Genomic DNA, 19,738 nt, shown 5'->3' with positions numbered 1-19,738 from the left:
TAAAAGGCCTTTTCTGGACTGCTTCAGATTCCTAGAAAGCAGTTCTTTTGAGACTGTTCTGCTTGCCTTGTTCTCCATCAGTATTTCTGTCGAGGAGGATAAACCTACAGTATTTACCGAACGCCTCACTGTATTACCACTTCAGAACGTGAACTGGGTTGAGATATTCTGGTAAGTAGGCCTCCAGAAGACATTTGACCAACCAAAAGCAAGCTCATTGCCATGTTATTCATTAACCTCAAGTGTGAGGATAAATCCGCCCCAAAGTGCAGTAGGCATACTTTAATAAATGGTAACATTCCTTCATATATTTACATTTGCATATACACGTCTTGCGTTTCTAAAATAACTCGGACAGCATTGTTGATATAAAACATCACAGACCCCACCAAAATAGACATGTTTCAACGTAACCCTATCAGACGGCAACAACACCTCAGCCAGACCACCGCTTCTTCCATTAAAACTTTCCTCTTAGTTCCCCAATGACTCTGTGAAGCAGTTTACAGTCCAGATAGGCGACCAGGCCGCCCTGGTTGGCCCAGCGGTCTGCCCCAGAGCTGTCTGTGTGGGGCTGATGGTAGGTCAGTTCCCCCTGGAGACCCCCGTCCTCTCCAGGACTGGAGCGGAGGCACCCGACCAGGTCTACCACCCCGCCTCCCAGCGCCCGGAGCAGGGCATGGGGGGCGCACGAGTCCCACTTGAAGGTGCTTCCTTCAGAGAGCACGTAAACGTCAGCCAGCCCCTGGATCACACACAGGATCTTGTAGCCGGCTCCGGAGGCGTACATGAGGCCGCCTGGGCTACACAGTGGCATCAAGGCTTCCTTCACCGCCTGCTTCTCGCTGGAGCTCAGGACCACAGAGATCCCTGACCCACTGCTGCCTCCGCTGTCTGTTGACCTGTCTGGAGGTCGGGTCACCGAGCACGCCTGGACACTCCCATAAGACACGCCCCAGAAATGCTGGCCCTTCCATCTGCAACACAAACATGAATCCAAACATCTATCTTTACTCTCATCGTGAAAACACTAAATGGTATTTCTATGTATCAGAGATACTAGCTCCCAGAGCTCAACCCTGGTCCGAAAGGGCTTGTAAACCGACCCCAACGGACTTCTCACAGTGCTGATCACAGTGCCATCATAAAAGACATGCAACGTATGAATGTGAATGAATGTTGGTGGTGGTCGGAGGGGCCGTAGGCGCTGATTGGCAGCCACGCTTCTGTCAGTCTGCCCCAGGGCAGCTGTGGCTACAGATGTAGCTGACCACCACCGGTATGACTGTGTCTGAATGAATACTGGACTCTGTAAAGCGCTCTGGGTATCATGAAGGGTGCTATATAAATCCAACTTGATTGATTGATTGATTGATAGGTAGTGATCAGATCATCCAGGAGTCAGAGAGCTGGGCTGGGGCTCACCTGCCGTCAGATGGGTCTTTGTGGTTGAAGGGCTGGTTGATGACGCCCATGACCGGTTCACCTGTGGCCCGTAGGTAGACCCCGATCAGGACCAGGGCACACTGCAGACCCGACGGACACAGACGCCCCTCCACCAGCACCTCCTCGCGCCCTTCAATATACTGACTAGTGGCATCTACAATCACAAAAACATAAAAAAATAACTATATTTTCAAACATGAATTTTAAGCTATTAATGGTGCGTTCGTTTATAACTGGGAGGTGGCAAATTGCGACTTGCTACTAGGAATTATTAAATAAAACACTGCATGAACTCGCACTTCCTCGTCGCAAATTCGGATATGTTTCTCAGCCCCCAGTTGCTCGAATGCACTAGATATAACTAGGTAACTGTGATATAATGGTATATAGATATAACTAGTTAACTGTGATATAATGGTATATAGATATAACTAGGTAACTGTGATATAATGGTATATAGCTCGAATGCACACAGGTCGGAGGTAGGTATTTTGCCACTTGCGACTTGCCACCTCCGACCACAAACGAACGCACCATAACTTCCAAATGTGATTCACCAAAGCGTTTGCCTTTGGGCTAATTCCTAGATGAGTAGGAGTAAGTGGCACCTATGGGGTCTATCCAGATGCCCAGGTCGGCGGGGCGGAGCGGCAGGCGGAGGTCCTCGATGCCGGGGTCGGTCACGGCTGCCGTGTCGTGGTGGATGGCCTGCGCCAGGAGAGACGCCGCCATCCGGTCCCCGTCCAGCACGGTGGCCAGGAGAGACGCCGTCTCCTCCTCCGTCACACACACGGTCACTGTCACACTCTCCCCTGGGGGAATGCGCACACACACACACACACACACACACACACGCACACACGCACACATGTAACTTATTATTAGGTTATTAGTGGTGCCCCTAGTTATTATTAGGGCCCGAGCATTGGATTATTATTCTCCTACCTTCTTCTTCTTCTTGTTTTGTGGTATGTCTTATTTAGATTTTTTTTTTCTGTGTTTGTGAATGTCTTTTTCTATTGATTTTTTGTTGTTTTTCTTGTTTTTGTTTATCGTCTTTGGTGTTATCCATGTTGTAGATCTTGTAGTTATTGTTTTTGCCATTGTCTTATGTGATGTCCTGATTGTTTATGAAATTATGAAGAAAATTAAAAAACTAAATATAAAAAATAAAAAGTAAAACCAGTTGTAAACTGTAGATAGTCCCTTTTGACTGTGACAACTGACGAGTGTGGGCAGAAGATTTATTTGTGACTGCAACCATCTACCACACCTCTGTGTTTGCAACAGAAATAGCAATAAACTGGACTGATGACTGATGAACCTGGCATCATGACTCATGAGGTGGAGCCGAAATGAGAGGGTTACATGCACACACATGCGTGCGCACACACACACACACACACACACACACACACACACACACGATAAGTTGTCAACTTTCTGGCCCCCGGGTGATTACTGTTTTTTTGCTTCCCTCTGGAATATGTAGAGAGTGGGTCGTATGCCCACCTCCCTTGTTCTCTGTAAAGTGCATTGTGTTGCCTCTGGGTATGAAATGCGCTATATAAATAAAGCTTTGATTGATTGATTGAACTCTCAAGCTGAAAAAGGAAAGTGGCTAATGGAGGTATTTCAACTCCACTGTTATAACTATGTTATTACTTACCCAGTCCATTCTCAAACTTGTTGGACTCCTCGCCGAGTATAAAGCCAATCATTTCAGGAAACTAAAGAAAGCCAGTGGGGGGGGGGGGGGTAAGATCGTCAAAAATATAGTTGATACTTCATAAGGCCTAAATGTCAGAAATGTCAAGTCAACCACAATGCATCATTATTACATGATGCCTCTGTACCTGAGCCCCAACATCGTGGCGAATCATCTCTTGAATCACCACGTCTGCCAGCGTCTTGAAATCCTGAACAAACTTCTTGTTCTTGTCCACGCCGGTCTTCTCCTGGACCAGCAGCTGGAAGAGCAGCGCCTCCTGCCTGCAGACCCGCGCCACGTTAGACGCCTTCTCCGCCACCCGCAGCAGAAGCCTCAGAAGGTCAGCCATGCCCACACCTGACAGAGATAGACACAGAGAGCGGGGCTAGTAGGGGAGGGGGGCAGACTGGAATCTGATTGGTCATCCCTGGTTACCCCCCTACCAGGATAGGCCATCGTCTTTTGAAAGAAGCCTCTCGACCAATGACAATTGACCTAACACAAGGGAACAAAAGTTGAATCTTCCAACTTCTGCATTCAGCAATCAGTGTTGCCAACTTGGTGACTTTGTCGTTATATCTGGCGACTTTCCAGACCCCCTTGGCGACTTCATTAGCCAAAGCGACTAGCGTCAAATCTAGCAAGTTTTTCTCGTAATTTGGGGAATGATTGTGTTGACAGAGCTCTGCAAAAGCATCTAACATATCGTGTTCCGTGGTTCATATTACAACCGAGCTCACGCATGCTGAGTAGCCTACAGCCAGAGCTGCCATCTCCTCCTCACTACTCACAGCGCTGACGCCGACCGTCTGATCACAAGTAAAATGGTGAGTTCAGATCAAGGTTATTATAGTTAACGAAAACTAACTAAAAAACGAAAACTAGGTGTGAAAAAACATTTTAGTTAACTGAAATAAAAATAAAAACTAGGCTTTACAAAAAAACGATAACTAGATAAAACTGTATTGTGTGTTTACAAAACTAACTAAAATAAACTAAAATTGTAGAGAAAATGTCCTTAGTTTTAGTCTTTTTCATTCCATACATAAGCCTAGTATTTTGGGTGGATATGAAATCTATCCTTCTATTTCTTTAGCTGTGTCCCTGCGCAGAAGTAACCTGACGTTCCCCTGATGGTTTGTTTCACACAGAGTGAAACAACGTGAGCTCAGGAGATCAGGACAGTCTCATGAGGCTAGCGCAGAAGAAAAAAAAACTAAAACTAATTCTGAAACTAATAAAAACTAAACTAAAACTAAGCATTATCAAAAAAAAACAAAAAAAAAACTAGCAAATCTGCTTTAAAAACTAATTAAAACTAAACTGAAATTGAACGCAAAAAGTTAAAACAATATAAAAATAAAAACTAATGAAAAAAGCAAAACTATTATAACCCTGGTTCAGATGACGTATTTGATGACGGCTTTGACGTCGAACCCGTGAATCCTGACGTTTCCGATATAAATTTAACACAGCATTAAAAGCATCCCTGCAGTAAAAATGTAAATAATTTGTAGATCTACATTCATTAGGCCACTGCATATCTGTAAAAAAGAAAAGAAAAAAGAGCTAATGTTACGGCAACAAAAAATACTTGTAAATACGCTTGTAAAAAGATATGCTTGTAAATACGTAAATAGATTGTTAAGTACCTGGCCAGACTTTTCTATTCATTGTGCCTGTTTCGGAATTGCATATTATGCTAATTAGTTGATTACGCCATCTAGCTGCTTCCAGCAATGAACATTTTAGCTAACGTCTGCTGCTGAGACGCAAGAGAATTTAACCTGTCGCAGGTGAACAAGTTCAAATGTGTTGTTTTATGTGGACTGTAATTGCTGAATGTCTGTATTATACATATATATATTCATATATATCCATATATGGGGTGAAAACGCCCACTTGTTTATATCTGATATGCTGCACCACAGCCCCATCTAGTGGCCGAAAAAAGAAAAGAGAAATCGAACTGAGCACCTTTAAGTGTCCCAGACCCATAGAGAGATCTGCAGTATGCAGATGCATGCAGTTACGTAGTTAGCGTAGTTTACGTAGTGTATCAGCGAAAGAACTCTCGGGGGTTTGGCGTTGAGACTACCATGGATGTATTTATAGAGTCCACCAACCACTGTGGCAGGTAATGTTAGCTAGTAGCCTCAACTGATCTGCTAGCTAGATTGCTGCCCTCTGACATGACGTCAGAGCCAACGTTAGAACAAGGCCCTTTGTTTGGATGTGTGCATGTGTGCTGTGAGATGATGAAATTAGCAGGATGTGGTTATGAAAACTTCAGGACCACTGATGATCTGCGCTTCGCTCGCATGTGTGATTGTTTGGACATCTAGAGAGGGAGGTATGGTGTGTGTGTGTGTGTGTGTGTGTGTGTGTGTGTGTGTGTGTGTGTGTGTGTGTGTGTGTGAGAGAGAAGTCCATCTCTGGGGTATGTCTAAGTATAGTCTCCAAATGAAATCAGGGCATCTCTGAAAAAGTGGGATAGTGAGAATAGCCTGACAATATCCAGCCAACAAACAAATGGGGATTTTGCCTGATGATCTTGTCAAGTAGGCCTAATAAATAGGCTATAGTGGTACATTCATCACGAACTTTTCCTCTCAACCACACGTAGTTCATTAGAAAAGAAGATGTTAACTCTGAGCATAATACTTGGACTTTATTTATTTTGAGCATCCAAATAATAACGAATTAATGAATATAATAGAATAGTTGCACAGACACAGATGTGCCCTTACCGGAAAGGTTCAGTCTTTCCTCGGCTTTGGAAGCTGGCCTGTCGCAATCCGAGCGAAGGTGGATTTAGGATTTACCGTCACCAGCGTGACGCCGTGTCGGCCTGCGGGGATCTATAATATATCGATATATCGATCCCTATTTGAAAGTCGAAAGACGGAGGTGCCTGTTCTTGTATGTGATCGGTGCAGATGTTACTGTACCTTCGGAAGGAAGGGCGGACGGAGGTGATTTTCCGCTGAGGGCAGGCTTTCCCCTTGCTATCCTGTGGGCGGGGTTTAACTCTGGCTTCCTTACGGTAAACCAAAACAAATACAGTCTCTAAAGGAAACATTGGAAATAAAAATATATTCAAACAACGCCATCAATATTGTTGAATAGCGTACTATTGTATTGGCTGCATCTCTTCCGTTCCTACACTGGAATTGTGCCTCCCCCCTTTATTTTTAGGCCTATTCAGTATATTGTAATTTGTACATTGCATTTTGGTATTTTGTATGTTGTATTTTCAATGTTTTTGTACTGTCATGTATTTGCACTGTCCAGTTCCCGACTGCGGTCAAGCTAGCCGCACTTTCTTTCTCCACGGTCAAATGAGCCGCACATTTTTCTTCCACGTTCAATTCAAAAGACGAGTGCGCCTCTTTTACACGTATTACGGCACTCGATGAATCCGTCTCGGAAATACAATCTATTTCTCATCTTTGACAGTCAATAAAATCTGAATTATGCATATCTCATGGGGAAGGCCTATGCATAAGTGTTCCTCTCCCTCTTAAAATCCATGCAAAATTATTTGATTTCTACAGTGTAGTTTTAGAGAAATTCCATTGCAAAGTCTTACTGTATCTTACTGAAATGTCTCTTTCTCATCTTTGACAGTCCCTAAAATCTGAAGAATTATGGAATTTCTCCAAAACTACACTGTAGAAATCAAATAATTTTACATAGATGTGTAGAGGGAGAGGTCCTGAACACATATCCATAGGCCTTCCCCATGAGCTATGCATAATTCAGATTTTATGGACTGTCAAAGATGAGAAAGAGACATTTCTGATCTGCGTCCAGTAAGACTTTGTAATAACTTTGGAATTTCTCTAAAACTACACTGTTTTAGAGACATTATTCTTAATCAGAAAGCGAGAGTGTGTGTGTGTGTGTGTGTGTGTGTGTGTGTGTGTGTGTGTGTGTGTGTGTGTGTGTGTGTGTGTGTGTGCGTGTGTGTGTGTGTGTGAGCGAGAGAGAGAGACGGGCTCGGAGTGGCGACATGGAGTGCGTGACAAGTAACGCTGCGTCTAGGATACTTTCCGAAAGAAATACATGTATTTCGTCTGTATTATAGCTGAATTTATCTGCCCCAATGTTTGATTAGCAATACCATTGCGAGGGAAAAGTTGTAACGACGTTAACAAATTGTATTTCCGAGACGGATTCATCGAGTACAATACCTGTAATAGACGCGCACTCGTCTTTTGAATTAACCCTAGTCCTAGTAGGCCTGTGTGAACATGGTAATGGTAAACAGATCTCGAGTATTAATTGAGTCTTCACACTGATTGTCATAAAAGTTCAATCCAAGAAAAACAATTGTCTACCACATAAATCAAGCCAAACTATGTAGGCAGTGAATAGCCTATAGCAATAATAGCCTATGTCAACAAATGCAGTAACAAGATCTTAAGTAAAGTGAACAATTTGAGGCGGAAATGGTTTTAGTCAGGCCAGGCCTACGCCCTGTGTCCATTAAGAATCCATTAAGAATGCCTGTACTTGGACTAAGGAGCTCTCATACGGTTGATCAATCTTCGGGAGAGGAGACAGACACACCGAGTGACTCAGTAAAGGAAGCTATCTGTCTACCAAGCATCTACACCAAACAGGAGAGGAAGATTTCCTCAAATACAGGTAAAACTATTGTTTTGGGATTGACATTTGCATGGAATTTATGCTTAAATAATCATATTGTTTGTTATGTACCTTGTCTTCAATATTTTTTTTTCGTACTACTTAAACTGTCTCACTGTGGACATGTGATATACAATATCTTTATTACAAATGCTAGCCTATCATAGCACAATTCTTTAACAGGGTGCATACTGACTAATGACGTATTAGTCATTTTTTGTTTGCTTTAATTCATATTCATTTAATTATAATTCATTTAATTCATATGTACTCATTTCAGTCAAATTGATGATGTGCACTCTTCGTTCTGTCATTTGCATGAACCAAAGTGGGTGTAAAAGTATTGTAGTAGTCTATTGATTTCCCTGATACAGATATCTGAGCAGAACATGTCCGAGCTGGAGAGCGCCATGATCAACATCATTCATGTGTTCCACAAATACTCTGGTCACTCATGCAAGCTGAAGAAAGCAGAGCTCAAAGATCTCATTAATAATGAGATGAGTCAGTTCATCACAGTGAGTCATCTTTTTATCTCTACTGGATGTATTACAAAGCAAAGATAATTATATGTGTATGAATGCTCTTATTATTCAAATATAACCTGAAGTGACAGAACTAGTCATTGTTCTGTCTCCTTAAATCTAATTTAACTAGCCAGTATTAACAGTTCAAATCGCTGTCTCTCTCTACCTTAAAAGAAAATTCAAGATAATGAAACTCTTGACGAGCTCTTTGCTGACCTGGACCAGAACGGCGACCTGCTGATCGACTTCCATGAGTTCATCGCCATGATTGCCATGGTTACATCAGCCTGTCACGACCTCTTCAACACTCAGCCCAGCCATTAGGGACACAATGTTAACATTAAAACCTTGAAACAATGACTTGTGAGAGTGAAAGTGTGTGTTTCTTGGGGGATGAGACAATGCTGACACACTTATGCATTTGCTCGAGAGGAACATCTGTACAGTATCCCTATAGAACTTACCCCACATCTTCTATGCACTTGATTACTTGATTACTAAGTACAGTAAATTAGGTATGTGTAAAAGGAGTAGAACTCCCACCTACTGAATCAGGTGTGTGTTAAAGTTAGATCTATATTGCTTAAATCTAGCCAAGCGATACATATCTATCTATAGAGGCCAAATGTCAGAGATGAGGTTGTTAGTGGTTGGGCGTGATCCACGCCTATGTGGAGGGAGTAGCCATTAGGTGTCTTATAATTATAACTGATTTATAGCATAGAAGCTTGGAGTACAACATTTAACAAGTCAATAACAACTTTACAACGATGCGCATTATATAGAACGGAATAGAACATTTATTTGCCATGTGTAAAAAGTACAGGTACATTGGAATTTTGTAATAGCTTTCCTGCATAGTGTTCAATTGTTCGAGTTTTGTCAGGTGTTGGTTTAAGTGCTTAAGTGTACAGTAGTGCAGAGTCCGTTGTTGGAGGGAAACAGCATGTGTGATTTTGACCTATTTTGGGATGTCTTCTAGAATCCACCCGGAGGAGTGACTGTGTGATGATGGGTTTATGTCCCAGAGTCTTTCCTGCTCTCATCCTCTCAGATTGCATTCCAGGAACTCCAGGATCTTCTTCCAGGCGTGTTCCTGAGCAGCAGCGTGCGGAGCCAGCTGTCCTCCCCAGAGGGTCACCACTTCACCACACAAACAACACAACAGAGTCACCACTTCACCACACAAACAACACCAGAGGGTCACCACTTCACCACACAAACAACACCAGAACAGAGTCACCACTTCACCACACAAACAACATCAGAACAGTCACCACTTCACCACACAAACAACACCAGAACAGAGTCACCACTTCACCACACAAACAACACCAGAACAGAGTCACCACTTCACCACACAAACAACACAACAGAGTCACCACTTCACCACACAAACAACACAACAGAGTCACCACTTCACCACACAAACAACTCCAGAACAGAGTCACCACTTCACCACACAAACAACACCAGAACAGAGTCACCACTTCACCACACAAACAACACCAAAACAGAGTCACCACTTCACCACACAAACAACACAACAGAGTCACCACTTCACCACACAAACAACACAACAGAGTCACCACTTCACCACACAAACAACACAACAGAGTCACCACTTCACCACACAAACAACACAACAGAGTCACCACTTCACCACACAAACAACACAACAGAGTCACCACTTCACCACACAAACACCAGAACAGTCACCCCTTCACCACACAAACATCACCAGAACAGTCACCACTTCACCACACAAACAACACAACAGAGTCACCACTTCACCACACAAACAACACCAGAACAGAGTCACCCCTTCACCACACAAACAACACAACAGAGTCACCACTTCACCACACAAACAACACCAGAACAGGGTCACCACTTCACCACACAAACAACACCAGAACAGAGTCACCACTTCACCACACAAACAACACCAGAACAGAGTCACCACTTCACCACACAAACAACACCAGAACAGAGTCACCACTTCACCACACAAACAACACCAGAACAGAGTCACCACTTCACCACACAAACAACACCAGAACAGTCACCACTTCACCACACAAACAACACCAGAACAGTCACCACTTCACCACACAAACAACACCAGAACAGAGTCACCACTTCACCACACAAACAACACCAGAACAGAGTCACCACTTCACCACACAAACAACACCACAACAGAGTCACCACTTCACCACACAAACAACACCAGAACAGAGTCACCACTTCACCACACAAACAACACCAGAACAGAGTCACCACTTCACCACACAAACAAGAACAGAGTCACCACTTCACCACACAAACAACACCACAACAGAGTCACCACTTCACCACACAAACAACATCAGAACAGTCACCACTTCACCACACAAACAACACCAGAACAGAGTCACCACTTCACCACACAAACAACACCAGAACAGAGTCACCACTTCACCACACAAACAACACAACAGAGTCACCACTTCACCACACAAACAACACAACAGAGTCACCACTTCACTACACAAACAACACCAGAACAGAGTCACCACTTCACCACACAAACAACACCAGAACAGTCACCACTTCACCACACAAACAACACCAGAACAGAGTCACCACTTCACCACACAAACAACACCAGAACAGAGTCACCACTTCACCACACAAACAACACCAGAACAGAGTCACCACTTCACCACACAAACAACACCAGAACAGAGTCACCACTTCACCACACAAACAACACCAGAACAGAGTCACCACTTCACCACACAAACAACAACAGAACAGAGTCACCCCTTCACCACACAAACAACACCAGGACAGAGTCACCACTTCACCACACAAACAACACCAGAACAAAACACTATGTGATGAACATACACAACTTCTCATCACATCATCACATTTTGCAGTGTATCATTCTTAAGGCTGATGCACACGTTCAAGTGTCGGCAGGTGCGTAGGACGAAAAAATCCATGTAGGCTAGAGAGAGGCTTCCTGCACACTGTCATTACTTGTAAAATTAATTCATTAGATAAAAGTGTTTCTGTCACAAGACCTTCATCAGGTTAAAACATACTTCTCCTTGGTTTGGTGGCCCAAAGTGACGCCCGTGCGTTGGGCGTGTACGGTGGCTCTATCAGGTGACCGGCGCCGGGGTACGACAGGCGGGTGAACAGGTGGGATCTACCTGCAGCCTTCAGGGTCGCCTCAATCTGGAGAAACATTTTCAGGATCGTTATAAAACAGAATCTTTTCACTCATGAGGCAATCAAAAATCACACCCAGGTGGTGAAGTAAGTGGTGCAGGTTTATGAGCAATCTACTGCCCTCTGTTGGTGTGAAATTGTATTGGTTACTCCTGGTTCTAAATCTCATGCTATGAAAGGACGGACACACATCACATATAGAAGGAGTTGCACCACTTAAAAATGTGGGATGATAATAAAATACTCACGAAGTTTTGAATTGTAAAGTTTATAGAAATATGACTCCTACCTCGTTTGCGTTCTCTATAGCTGCACAGCTCAGATCGTCCTCACCTACAATGTACAGCAAGGGGCAGCACAGGTTCTCAACCTGCACGGACAGGCAATGACTGATGATACTGTACCGGTTTTACCCATCCAAAATATTAACAGTGATTTCAAAAAGTTGAATATACCCATCAGTTAATAGCATGGCCTAGGAATACTGCACCTTAGCTTTGTTCTCAGGTGGGATGTTAGAGGGCAAAGAGATGTCTCTAAAACTGACATAGCCCTGTTCATCATAAGTCCAGTGCGTCTGGTCACTACACCACAATGATGTGCAAGAGAGAAACAAACCAAAGATTAGACCACAACACAACACTAAAGGAAGTCCAAAATATAATCCCCGTCAAGGTACATTGAGTATGTGGCTACGGTAGCTACTAACTTTCCAAAGCTTTCAGTCTTGCCATCAACGTCCAAGAGTTTGTTGACACTTCCCATTGGACCGTTGACGGCAATTACACACCTGGGCTGATGGAAACTGGATTAATGGAAATTAAAGATATTTCACACCAGACAAAGATGAGTAAACTTACACTGACACCGATCTGAGTGGCGATTCTAAGACCCACGTAGACTCCGAATGACAGACCCATGAGGCCTATCCTGTCGCCACACACCTGGGCGTGGTCCTGCAGTAGCTGGTACGCCGCCTGTCCATACGGCAGCCAAGAAATGAGACAGATATGATGTCAAATTCTTACTGGATAGAAAAAATACCCAGCAGGAAGAAGAAACATAAGATAGAAACTAGCATTCTGTTACCCTAAAGTACTTATCTCCCACGTTGACACTGGTAAGAGGACCAGGAATGTCCTTGTGACCAAAGTAGGCGAGGGCCAGACTTGCGAAGCCTCTGGATGCAAACAGCGCTGAGCGGTATTCTATCAGTCCTCCACCCATCCCCCACAGATCCACCATGGCTGGGAACGGGCCTGGGCCTAGTAGGATTAAATGGGGGGGCACATTAGGGTACCACAGGGATACCACCACATTAGCTACTGCCCCTGGAACAAATCTACACTACCTCACAATGCTCACCTGGGGGCAGGAACAAGGTCCCCACTACACCGTTGTGCCGTATCTCTATCCTCCTGACACCCGGTGCCACGTACCAGCGCTCCACAGTCACGGCAGCCAGCTCCTGCTCATCTCTCGGCCCCGTAGAAGTCTCACCAGGGGCCACATGGCCCTCCAGTAAGGATAGCCGGACTGAGTACGGAGTCTCCACATCCTTCTTCCTCAGTCTATGGGGGGAAAAAACGTATCATTGGGACTGTCAACATTAGGATTGGTTCAGCTTGATTTATTTACTTTTAAGATAAATTCTCCCTTTGACTTTGTTGATAACTGCTGTAGTGTTTTGTTCCTGAACCAGGGTGAATGTCTCAGTTAACTACCTCAGACCTTCTCTCTCCCCAGGCGCAGGCTGCAGGCTCCAGAACAAGCCCATGGGTTCACAGCCCACATACGACCCCCCCACAGACGGATCCCTGGTCACTGTGTGTGTGTGTGTGTGTGTGTGTGTGTGTGTGTGTGTGTGTGTGTGTGTGTGTGTGTGTGTGTGTGTGTGTGTGAGAGAGACAGAGAGAGAGCAAGAAAGAGACACAGAGGGAGACAGATAAAGGCAGAGAGAGAAAGAGATTTAATGTCAATGAATACTCTTCATTGAACAACAGTTGGCAGATTCAGAAACCATAGCCTTTGAAGAGTAAATCAGTAGCATGACTCACGGTTGACGACACCCTTCCTGTCTGTACTGTAATGGGAGAGCGCCTCCCACAGGTCACCCTCCTCGCTGCGCATGCGAGCGCGAACCGTCACAGGCCAGTGCGGGGGCAGATGGCTTCCCTCCAGGGTGAGCTGCTCGTCGATGAGGGCGCGGGGCGGTGAGACGGTTAACAGAGGCGCTGGTCTGACGCTGCTCCTCCACCGGACTGTGGCTGAGGAGAACAACCAAACAGCACATGCAGGCACCATATCCAGGATTATAGAAGCACTGTTGCGTTTTAGTTACAAACGGTACAAAGTAGGCCCACAGAACATTGTTTACATATTGTTTACAATCTATGTGACAAAAATGATAGAAAATTTGTGTCGAATGCACGATTTGCATGTGGACAAGGTTCAGCATAGCCAACCTGCATCCCCTAAGGTGTAGAACATATATGGGGCAATGCTCATTTACTCACACAGGAGCTCAGGAGTGGAATGAGTTGCCTTTGACCATCAAACAGAAAACCCACCCCTAGTTTCAAGGTGAACGTTAGGAAATGGCTCACTAGCAAAAGTCCAAGAGTAAAACTCAGCAGACTGACAGTGGAGAGAGGGTTTGTAAGATGTGTACATTTTGTATATCCTTCTAACAATGTTGTATTTTTGTTGATTTGCTTTTATGTTGTAGGGTAATAGTATTAATGTTTATGTACTGTATAGTGTTGACGAGACCAAGGACCACAACAGAAATAAGTCTGACTTTCTTGTGCCATTCTTGACATTTTTATGATGCATGACTTCTTACATGAAAATTACAATATTGTGGAAAGCTCATTATTTTCTGTAATTTAATTCAAAAAGTGAAACTTTCAGATATTATAGATTCATTACATATGAAGTGAAATGTTTCAAGGCGGATTGCCTCCATGTTGCTCCATGTTGATGCAGTAATTTGTGCAAAAGGAGCCCCGACCAAGTATTGAGTGTATAAATGAACATACAGGCACTCCCTCTCGTGTGTTATTGCTTAAATAAACTTAAACTAAACTAAAGACACATTAATACTGAAGTCTGAAGGGGTGTCGGGAAAAGAGTATTGCTTACCCACACCGCCCTGGAAGCCTGTGGCCTTCTTGTGGATGGTGACCCCTCGAAGCACACACATGTTTGACAGCTGCCATAATGATGCTGATGCTTTGAGCATTATGAGGTCTGTCAGGTACCTGTGATAAATGTTATGATTGTTATAAGCATGAAGTGAGGAAGCTAGAAATTCTTATTTCATAGTATTAGGTTCTCTTACCACACACTGAAGAAGGCAGCTGCAATTGTACTGTTCTCAAGGACGAATCCACCTGTCCATTGCCAGATCTCTCCGGCTGCAGCCAGTTTATTAACCTTCGACCTCTGTCTTGTCCAACTTCACACACACTGGAACAGATCTCTATCCGCCTATGATGGTGCAAGGATCTATATACTGTATATAAACTTATAAGCTCAAAACGTTATGTTCTAATGTGAGGTAGTAGCTACCTCATGAGATACCGGTAGGCTTATAAAAGAACCTGGCATGCATTCTGCAAACTTTGCACTTCTGCACAGAAAAATGTTTTGAGAGTTCAGCAGAAGTCTTAGGAGTCACGTGATTAGCTATCACTTCCGGGTTGGTTCTGTTTTCTGCTGCAGTTAGCTACTAGGTATGGATTCCTTTTCACATTAGATATCTGACGTTGGAAGTATATCCTGTAAAATCAACACAAAGGTTTGTTATGTGAAGTTTACCATTGCGTTCACGAAGTAGGGTTAGCTGATTGAGGAGCAGCTAGGCTAACAGGTAGCTAGCCTAGCTAGCAGCTAACCAGGTTAGCATTCCAGGGCTAGCTAGTTAGCTTGAGAGCTTTATAAATATAACACTTCAAAGTTAGATTGAGAACTTTTTAGTTGGCTACTGGCTGGAAGTACACATCAGGGTACCTGGTTATTGCTAGCTAGCTATCAAGGCCATAGTGGGCATTCTGAGAATATATTGGCATAAAACTAAGGTATGTTGTAATAGCTGGCAAGTCACGCTAAGTTAATTGGCTAAGTGATGTCACTTGATCAATTAATCAACTTAATCAGTGATTAACTGCACTGTCACTTTTATTCCTGTATTCTATTTGTCCTGCTTTTTGTTTAAATGTCTATAATGACTTGCTTTTTGTTTTAATGCTTTTAATTTGTCCTGCCTTTTGTTTTAAATGTCTTTAATGTCTTGCTTTTTGTTTTAATGCTTTTAATGTCTCATGTAAAGCACCTTGAATTGCCCTGTGGCTGAAATGTGCTATATAAATAAACTTGCCTTGCCTTGCCTTGATGCTGGTGGCACTAATATAGCAACAGCATTAGAGATAGATAATTAACATTTAAATTTGCTTTATCATGTTTAATTGTAACGTTATGTAAACTTAGAATTAGTATTGACTATGTCTGTGACATTTCAGATCCTGGGCTGTTCAGGAAGTTATAACCTGGCGATACAGTGGATACCAACAACTAGTCACCTAGTCTGGTGTCCCAGTCTACAGTCCAGCTGACATGGCCAGCCACTTCCGTAGCTACATCTGGGACCCAGTCCTCATCGTGTCCCAGATACTGCTGATGCAGTGCATCTACTACAGCTTCCTGGGCTTGTGGTTGGCTGGGGTGGACAGTCTTGTGCAAACCAATAGGTCACTGGACCAGATCTTTAGCTATGAGGTAAGTCATGAAAATAGATTTCTATCTAGTTTGTCTGTGTGTTGAGTTGATTTTGACACACGACTCACGGCATGACATTATGACGGAATAACATAATTTAGCTAGCAGAGGCTTTTATCCAGAGTGACTTACATACAATTTGTCTGGAGAGTAAGTGCACCAACTGTTCATCCTAATCATCATCAGCAAAGCCTTCTAAAAGTACACATTACAAGAGAACACTACGCACATCTGTTTCAAAAAGCAGGTGTATAGGAGAGGGATGAATGGATCAAAAGTTGCAAAAGAATATCCCGCACATTGTCTAACTTGCAATTGAGGTTTATTGTTGTAACTTTCGGTATTAGACCTTAATCAGTCAAACAGTCTAATTATTTGTGCTGGATATTCTTTTGAAAAAGTACAAATGACATCAGCCGTTGCAGTAGAGAAATGGAGAGGACACTCGAACTGTGTTCTGTACTTGCAGGTGCTTGGGTTTGCAACCATGCAGGGCAGGCTCTCGATGATGGCGTTCATCTTGAACTCTCTCACCTGGTAAGTACAAAGCGTATTCTCCTAGAAGGTTCCCAGTGCTCTGGAGTAGACACCCTGACCTCTGATTTACACTGACATGGTGCTACGTCCCCAAATGCACTTCCTCTCCCAGTTGTGGTGTATGCAGCCATCCCAAAAGCTCGTTGTTTATAACGCACCTACCACTGTTTTCTCAGTGCTCTTGGCCTGTGGTTCTTCATTCGTCGAGGGAAGCAGTGTCTGGACTTCACTGTCACCGTGCACTTCTTTCACATGATTGGCTGTTGGATCTACAACGCCCACCTCCCCGGAGCGCTGTCGTGGTGGCTGGTCAACGTGGCCTGCATGGCTCTAATGGCCGTGATTGGCGAGTACCTGTGCATGCGGACTGAGCTCAGGGCCATCCCTGTCAACAGTGGCCCCAAGTCTAACCTTTGACCTCCGCCTGAGCTCACTCTTAAACTGTCCAGCCTACAGGAACTGGACCAGGACATTATGGTTCGGCCTGTATACTGTCAGCCTACAGGAACTGGACCAGGATCTGCATTTTGGGTGTCAAAGTAGGTGGTGGGACGGTTAGCAAGCAAATATGCCTGAATCAAAGATGGAGGCACCTTGCTTTGACAAAATGGCGCACTTCTCCATGGACCCTGATGTGACTTTTAAGATGTACTGAAAAGTTATGGTTCGCTGTAGAACAATTTATTCCTAAACATACAGTGGAGAGCAGTTGTGTAAAATACCACTTTTGACAGATTTTAAAGCAGATTTGAGTTAACAATGTTGAATGGACCTGAATTAATTATTTTGATGATGGCCTCTTGTCCAGTGTGGGGGGTGTCAGGTATAGTTGACCTGGTTTGAATGCTAAATATCAAATATGTTTCGTTCTATACAATGATGAATCTTAATATAGTGTTAATTTTATGCATTATCGTGTATGAGCCTGAAAGATACGAAAAAATCTCAAAAACGTCAAAGGTAGAACGTTAATATGACAAGCGAGTAACATCCTGCATACTGGTTTTAATTGTGTTGTGTGTCTGTCATGCTATGCACTGTGTGCTGCAGCCCAGATGGCCGGGTCTCAGCCGCCAGCTGTGTTCTGACGGGAGGCTGTCGTTCTATGACTCTGTGCTCTTGAGCATCTGTCTGGAGAACTCCCACGTAACACTATAATGTTAAGTATTCATCATTCTCAGGACGGTTATCCCATCTAACATCTAAAATCTGTCATACTGAACTTTTCAAAACCTGTTTTTCATATATTATAAATCATGCATATAGAAGTCATTTAAAATACCATGGTTAAAATCTGGACTATGCAGTGCCTTGTGTTGGGTGAGTTTATTTTATTGGGTTCTTTTGGGTTCTTGACGGTTATTGGGATTGTTAGAACGTGCAATGAAGATAGTATCTGGGCTCTTCCTCTCCTCAATGGCAGATTGATCCTACTTTCATTTATTTCCTCTCTGTAACATAATTTTAAGGCCTGTGTTTCCAGTCATCTTAGGTTCTGTGTGTAATAAAGCAAGGAAATTATCAATGCCTACATTTATTTTGCCCCATACTTTTTACAGAACATTATATATTTAATAATCAATATATCTAGATATCACACTTCTGAAATAAGAATACATTCAATATTCACTTTTCATATGCTGGCATATCATTTGAAAATACATGAAGTTGTAGAGCACAAACAAAATGATTTGCCTATATTTCATTGCTGGGCATTGTGGGTAAAGGGGTAGACAACTTGAATGTCAATGAGGCAGCATAATGAGAGGCTTATATTACCACACATGGATGTGTGGTTCCCCAGGGGCTGTCCGCTGAGCCCCGATCCATCCTTCAGCCTCTGGTTCAAGGCCAGGTGGGCTAGGACATATGGGTCCACACTAACGAGTGTCTGATTGGCTGCTGGGCTGTTACATGCTCGATTCAGTTCTCATTAACACCTTGCCACAGGGAGGACTACAAAAATAAACCCTGGTGAATAGGGCTTGGGAAAATGTAGTCCCAGACACGACCATCTTGTTTCTACACAGGTGTATCTATTTGTCTGATTGGCTCTACTGCATAGAATCCTATGCAATCAGAGAATAGATACACCTGTGTAGAAACAAGATGGTCGTGTATGGGACTATATTTTCCCAAGCCCTATTAGTGGTGAAACAAGGGAATGTCTGTTGTCTCTCTTCTGTAAAGTATTGAATTTAATGTTTTTAGGTATTGTATGTTTCTGTCCGTCAGTAAGATTGTATATGTTTGTACGTACAGCATCTTTAAATAAATACATTAAAAATTGACATCTAACATTTGTATGTGTGTTGTTTTGTTTATATTGACCTGCATTGACCGTTCATATTTCAAACACCACATATTTCAAACAAACTTTATTAAATCAAACACATTATTACTAAGTACAGGATTTTGTTAAGTGTGAAGGCTTACTTTGCAGTGGTGTCTTTGAGGGACCATGCATGTAGATGTTTTACATTCAGCAGTTTTTCCTGATGTATTTGCTCTACAGCAGACTGTATCTTCCAATCAAATATATATTATTATATTTGGTGGTTGTGATACTTCCCTTAGATAACATGGCCATGTCATGCTTAGCTGCCAATCACATATAACAGGGGAAGATTCACTCTCCTAGTGTTGACTATATTGCTCATGCTTTGAGAACAGTACAATTCACAACTCTCATTGAATTGTTCCTGGTTAACAGAATGATACCACACTCCGAAGCACAGCTATTCTAGGTGACAACCAGTACACACATGCTGATGAAGAATGGGGCGCCTTGAGACTGGTACTGAGTATGGAACATCTAGGTGGAGCATGCAGAGATTCAGACCAGGTATCAAGGAAGAGG

The 19,738-nt window shown here is 43.3% G+C and overlaps 4 protein-coding genes across 4 annotated transcripts; 2 read left to right on the top strand and 2 right to left on the bottom strand.

The window, feature by feature from the left end:
* Positions 1–63: 63 nt before the first annotated feature.
* Positions 64–6,116, bottom strand: inpp1 (inositol polyphosphate-1-phosphatase). Its single transcript, XM_084441523.1, has 6 exons — positions 5,908–6,116; positions 3,303–3,514; positions 3,116–3,176; positions 2,055–2,258; positions 1,426–1,600; positions 64–977 (listed from the first exon to the last, which is right to left on the bottom strand). Exons 2-6 carry the CDS (start codon positions 3,504–3,506, stop codon positions 461–463), a joined length of 1,161 nt encoding a protein of 386 aa, XP_084297649.1. The 5' UTR covers positions 3,507–3,514; positions 5,908–6,116; the 3' UTR covers positions 64–460.
* A 2,083-nt stretch (positions 6,117–8,199) lies between these two features.
* LOC311311256 (protein S100-B-like) lies at positions 8,200–8,661 on the top strand (the record flags this gene model as incomplete). The annotated part of the gene is made up of 2 exons (XM_084440937.1): positions 8,200–8,328; positions 8,512–8,661. 2 exons carry the CDS (start codon positions 8,200–8,202, stop codon positions 8,659–8,661), a joined length of 279 nt encoding a protein of 92 aa, XP_084297063.1.
* Positions 8,662–9,354: 693 nt separating this feature from the next.
* On the bottom strand, positions 9,355–14,767 carry LOC311311255 (bile acid-CoA:amino acid N-acyltransferase-like; the record flags this gene model as incomplete). The annotated part of the gene is made up of 11 exons (XM_084440936.1): positions 9,355–9,480; positions 11,433–11,568; positions 11,852–11,932; positions 12,053–12,146; positions 12,272–12,357; positions 12,423–12,539; positions 12,652–12,827; positions 12,928–13,133; positions 13,287–13,386; positions 13,620–13,829; positions 14,707–14,767. The coding sequence occupies 11 exons, from the start codon at positions 14,765–14,767 to the stop codon at positions 9,380–9,382; spliced, it is 1,368 nt and encodes a 455-aa protein (XP_084297062.1). The 3' UTR covers positions 9,355–9,379.
* Positions 14,768–15,271: 504 nt separating this feature from the next.
* On the top strand, positions 15,272–18,392 carry sys1 (SYS1 golgi trafficking protein). Its single transcript, XM_084440904.1, has 4 exons — positions 15,272–15,364; positions 16,086–16,341; positions 16,811–16,878; positions 17,055–18,392. The coding sequence occupies exons 2-4, from the start codon at positions 16,180–16,182 to the stop codon at positions 17,293–17,295; spliced, it is 471 nt and encodes a 156-aa protein (XP_084297030.1). The 5' UTR covers positions 15,272–15,364; positions 16,086–16,179; the 3' UTR covers positions 17,296–18,392.
* Positions 18,393–19,738: the final 1,346 nt, after the last annotated feature.

The sequence above is a fragment of the Borostomias antarcticus genome, assembly GCF_949987555.1.
Source record: "Borostomias antarcticus genome assembly, chromosome: 7".
Taxonomy (NCBI): Eukaryota; Metazoa; Chordata; class Actinopteri; order Stomiiformes; family Stomiidae; genus Borostomias; species Borostomias antarcticus.
Note: the sequence above shows the minus strand (reverse complement) of the source record. Positions and strands in the feature narration are given on the sequence as shown.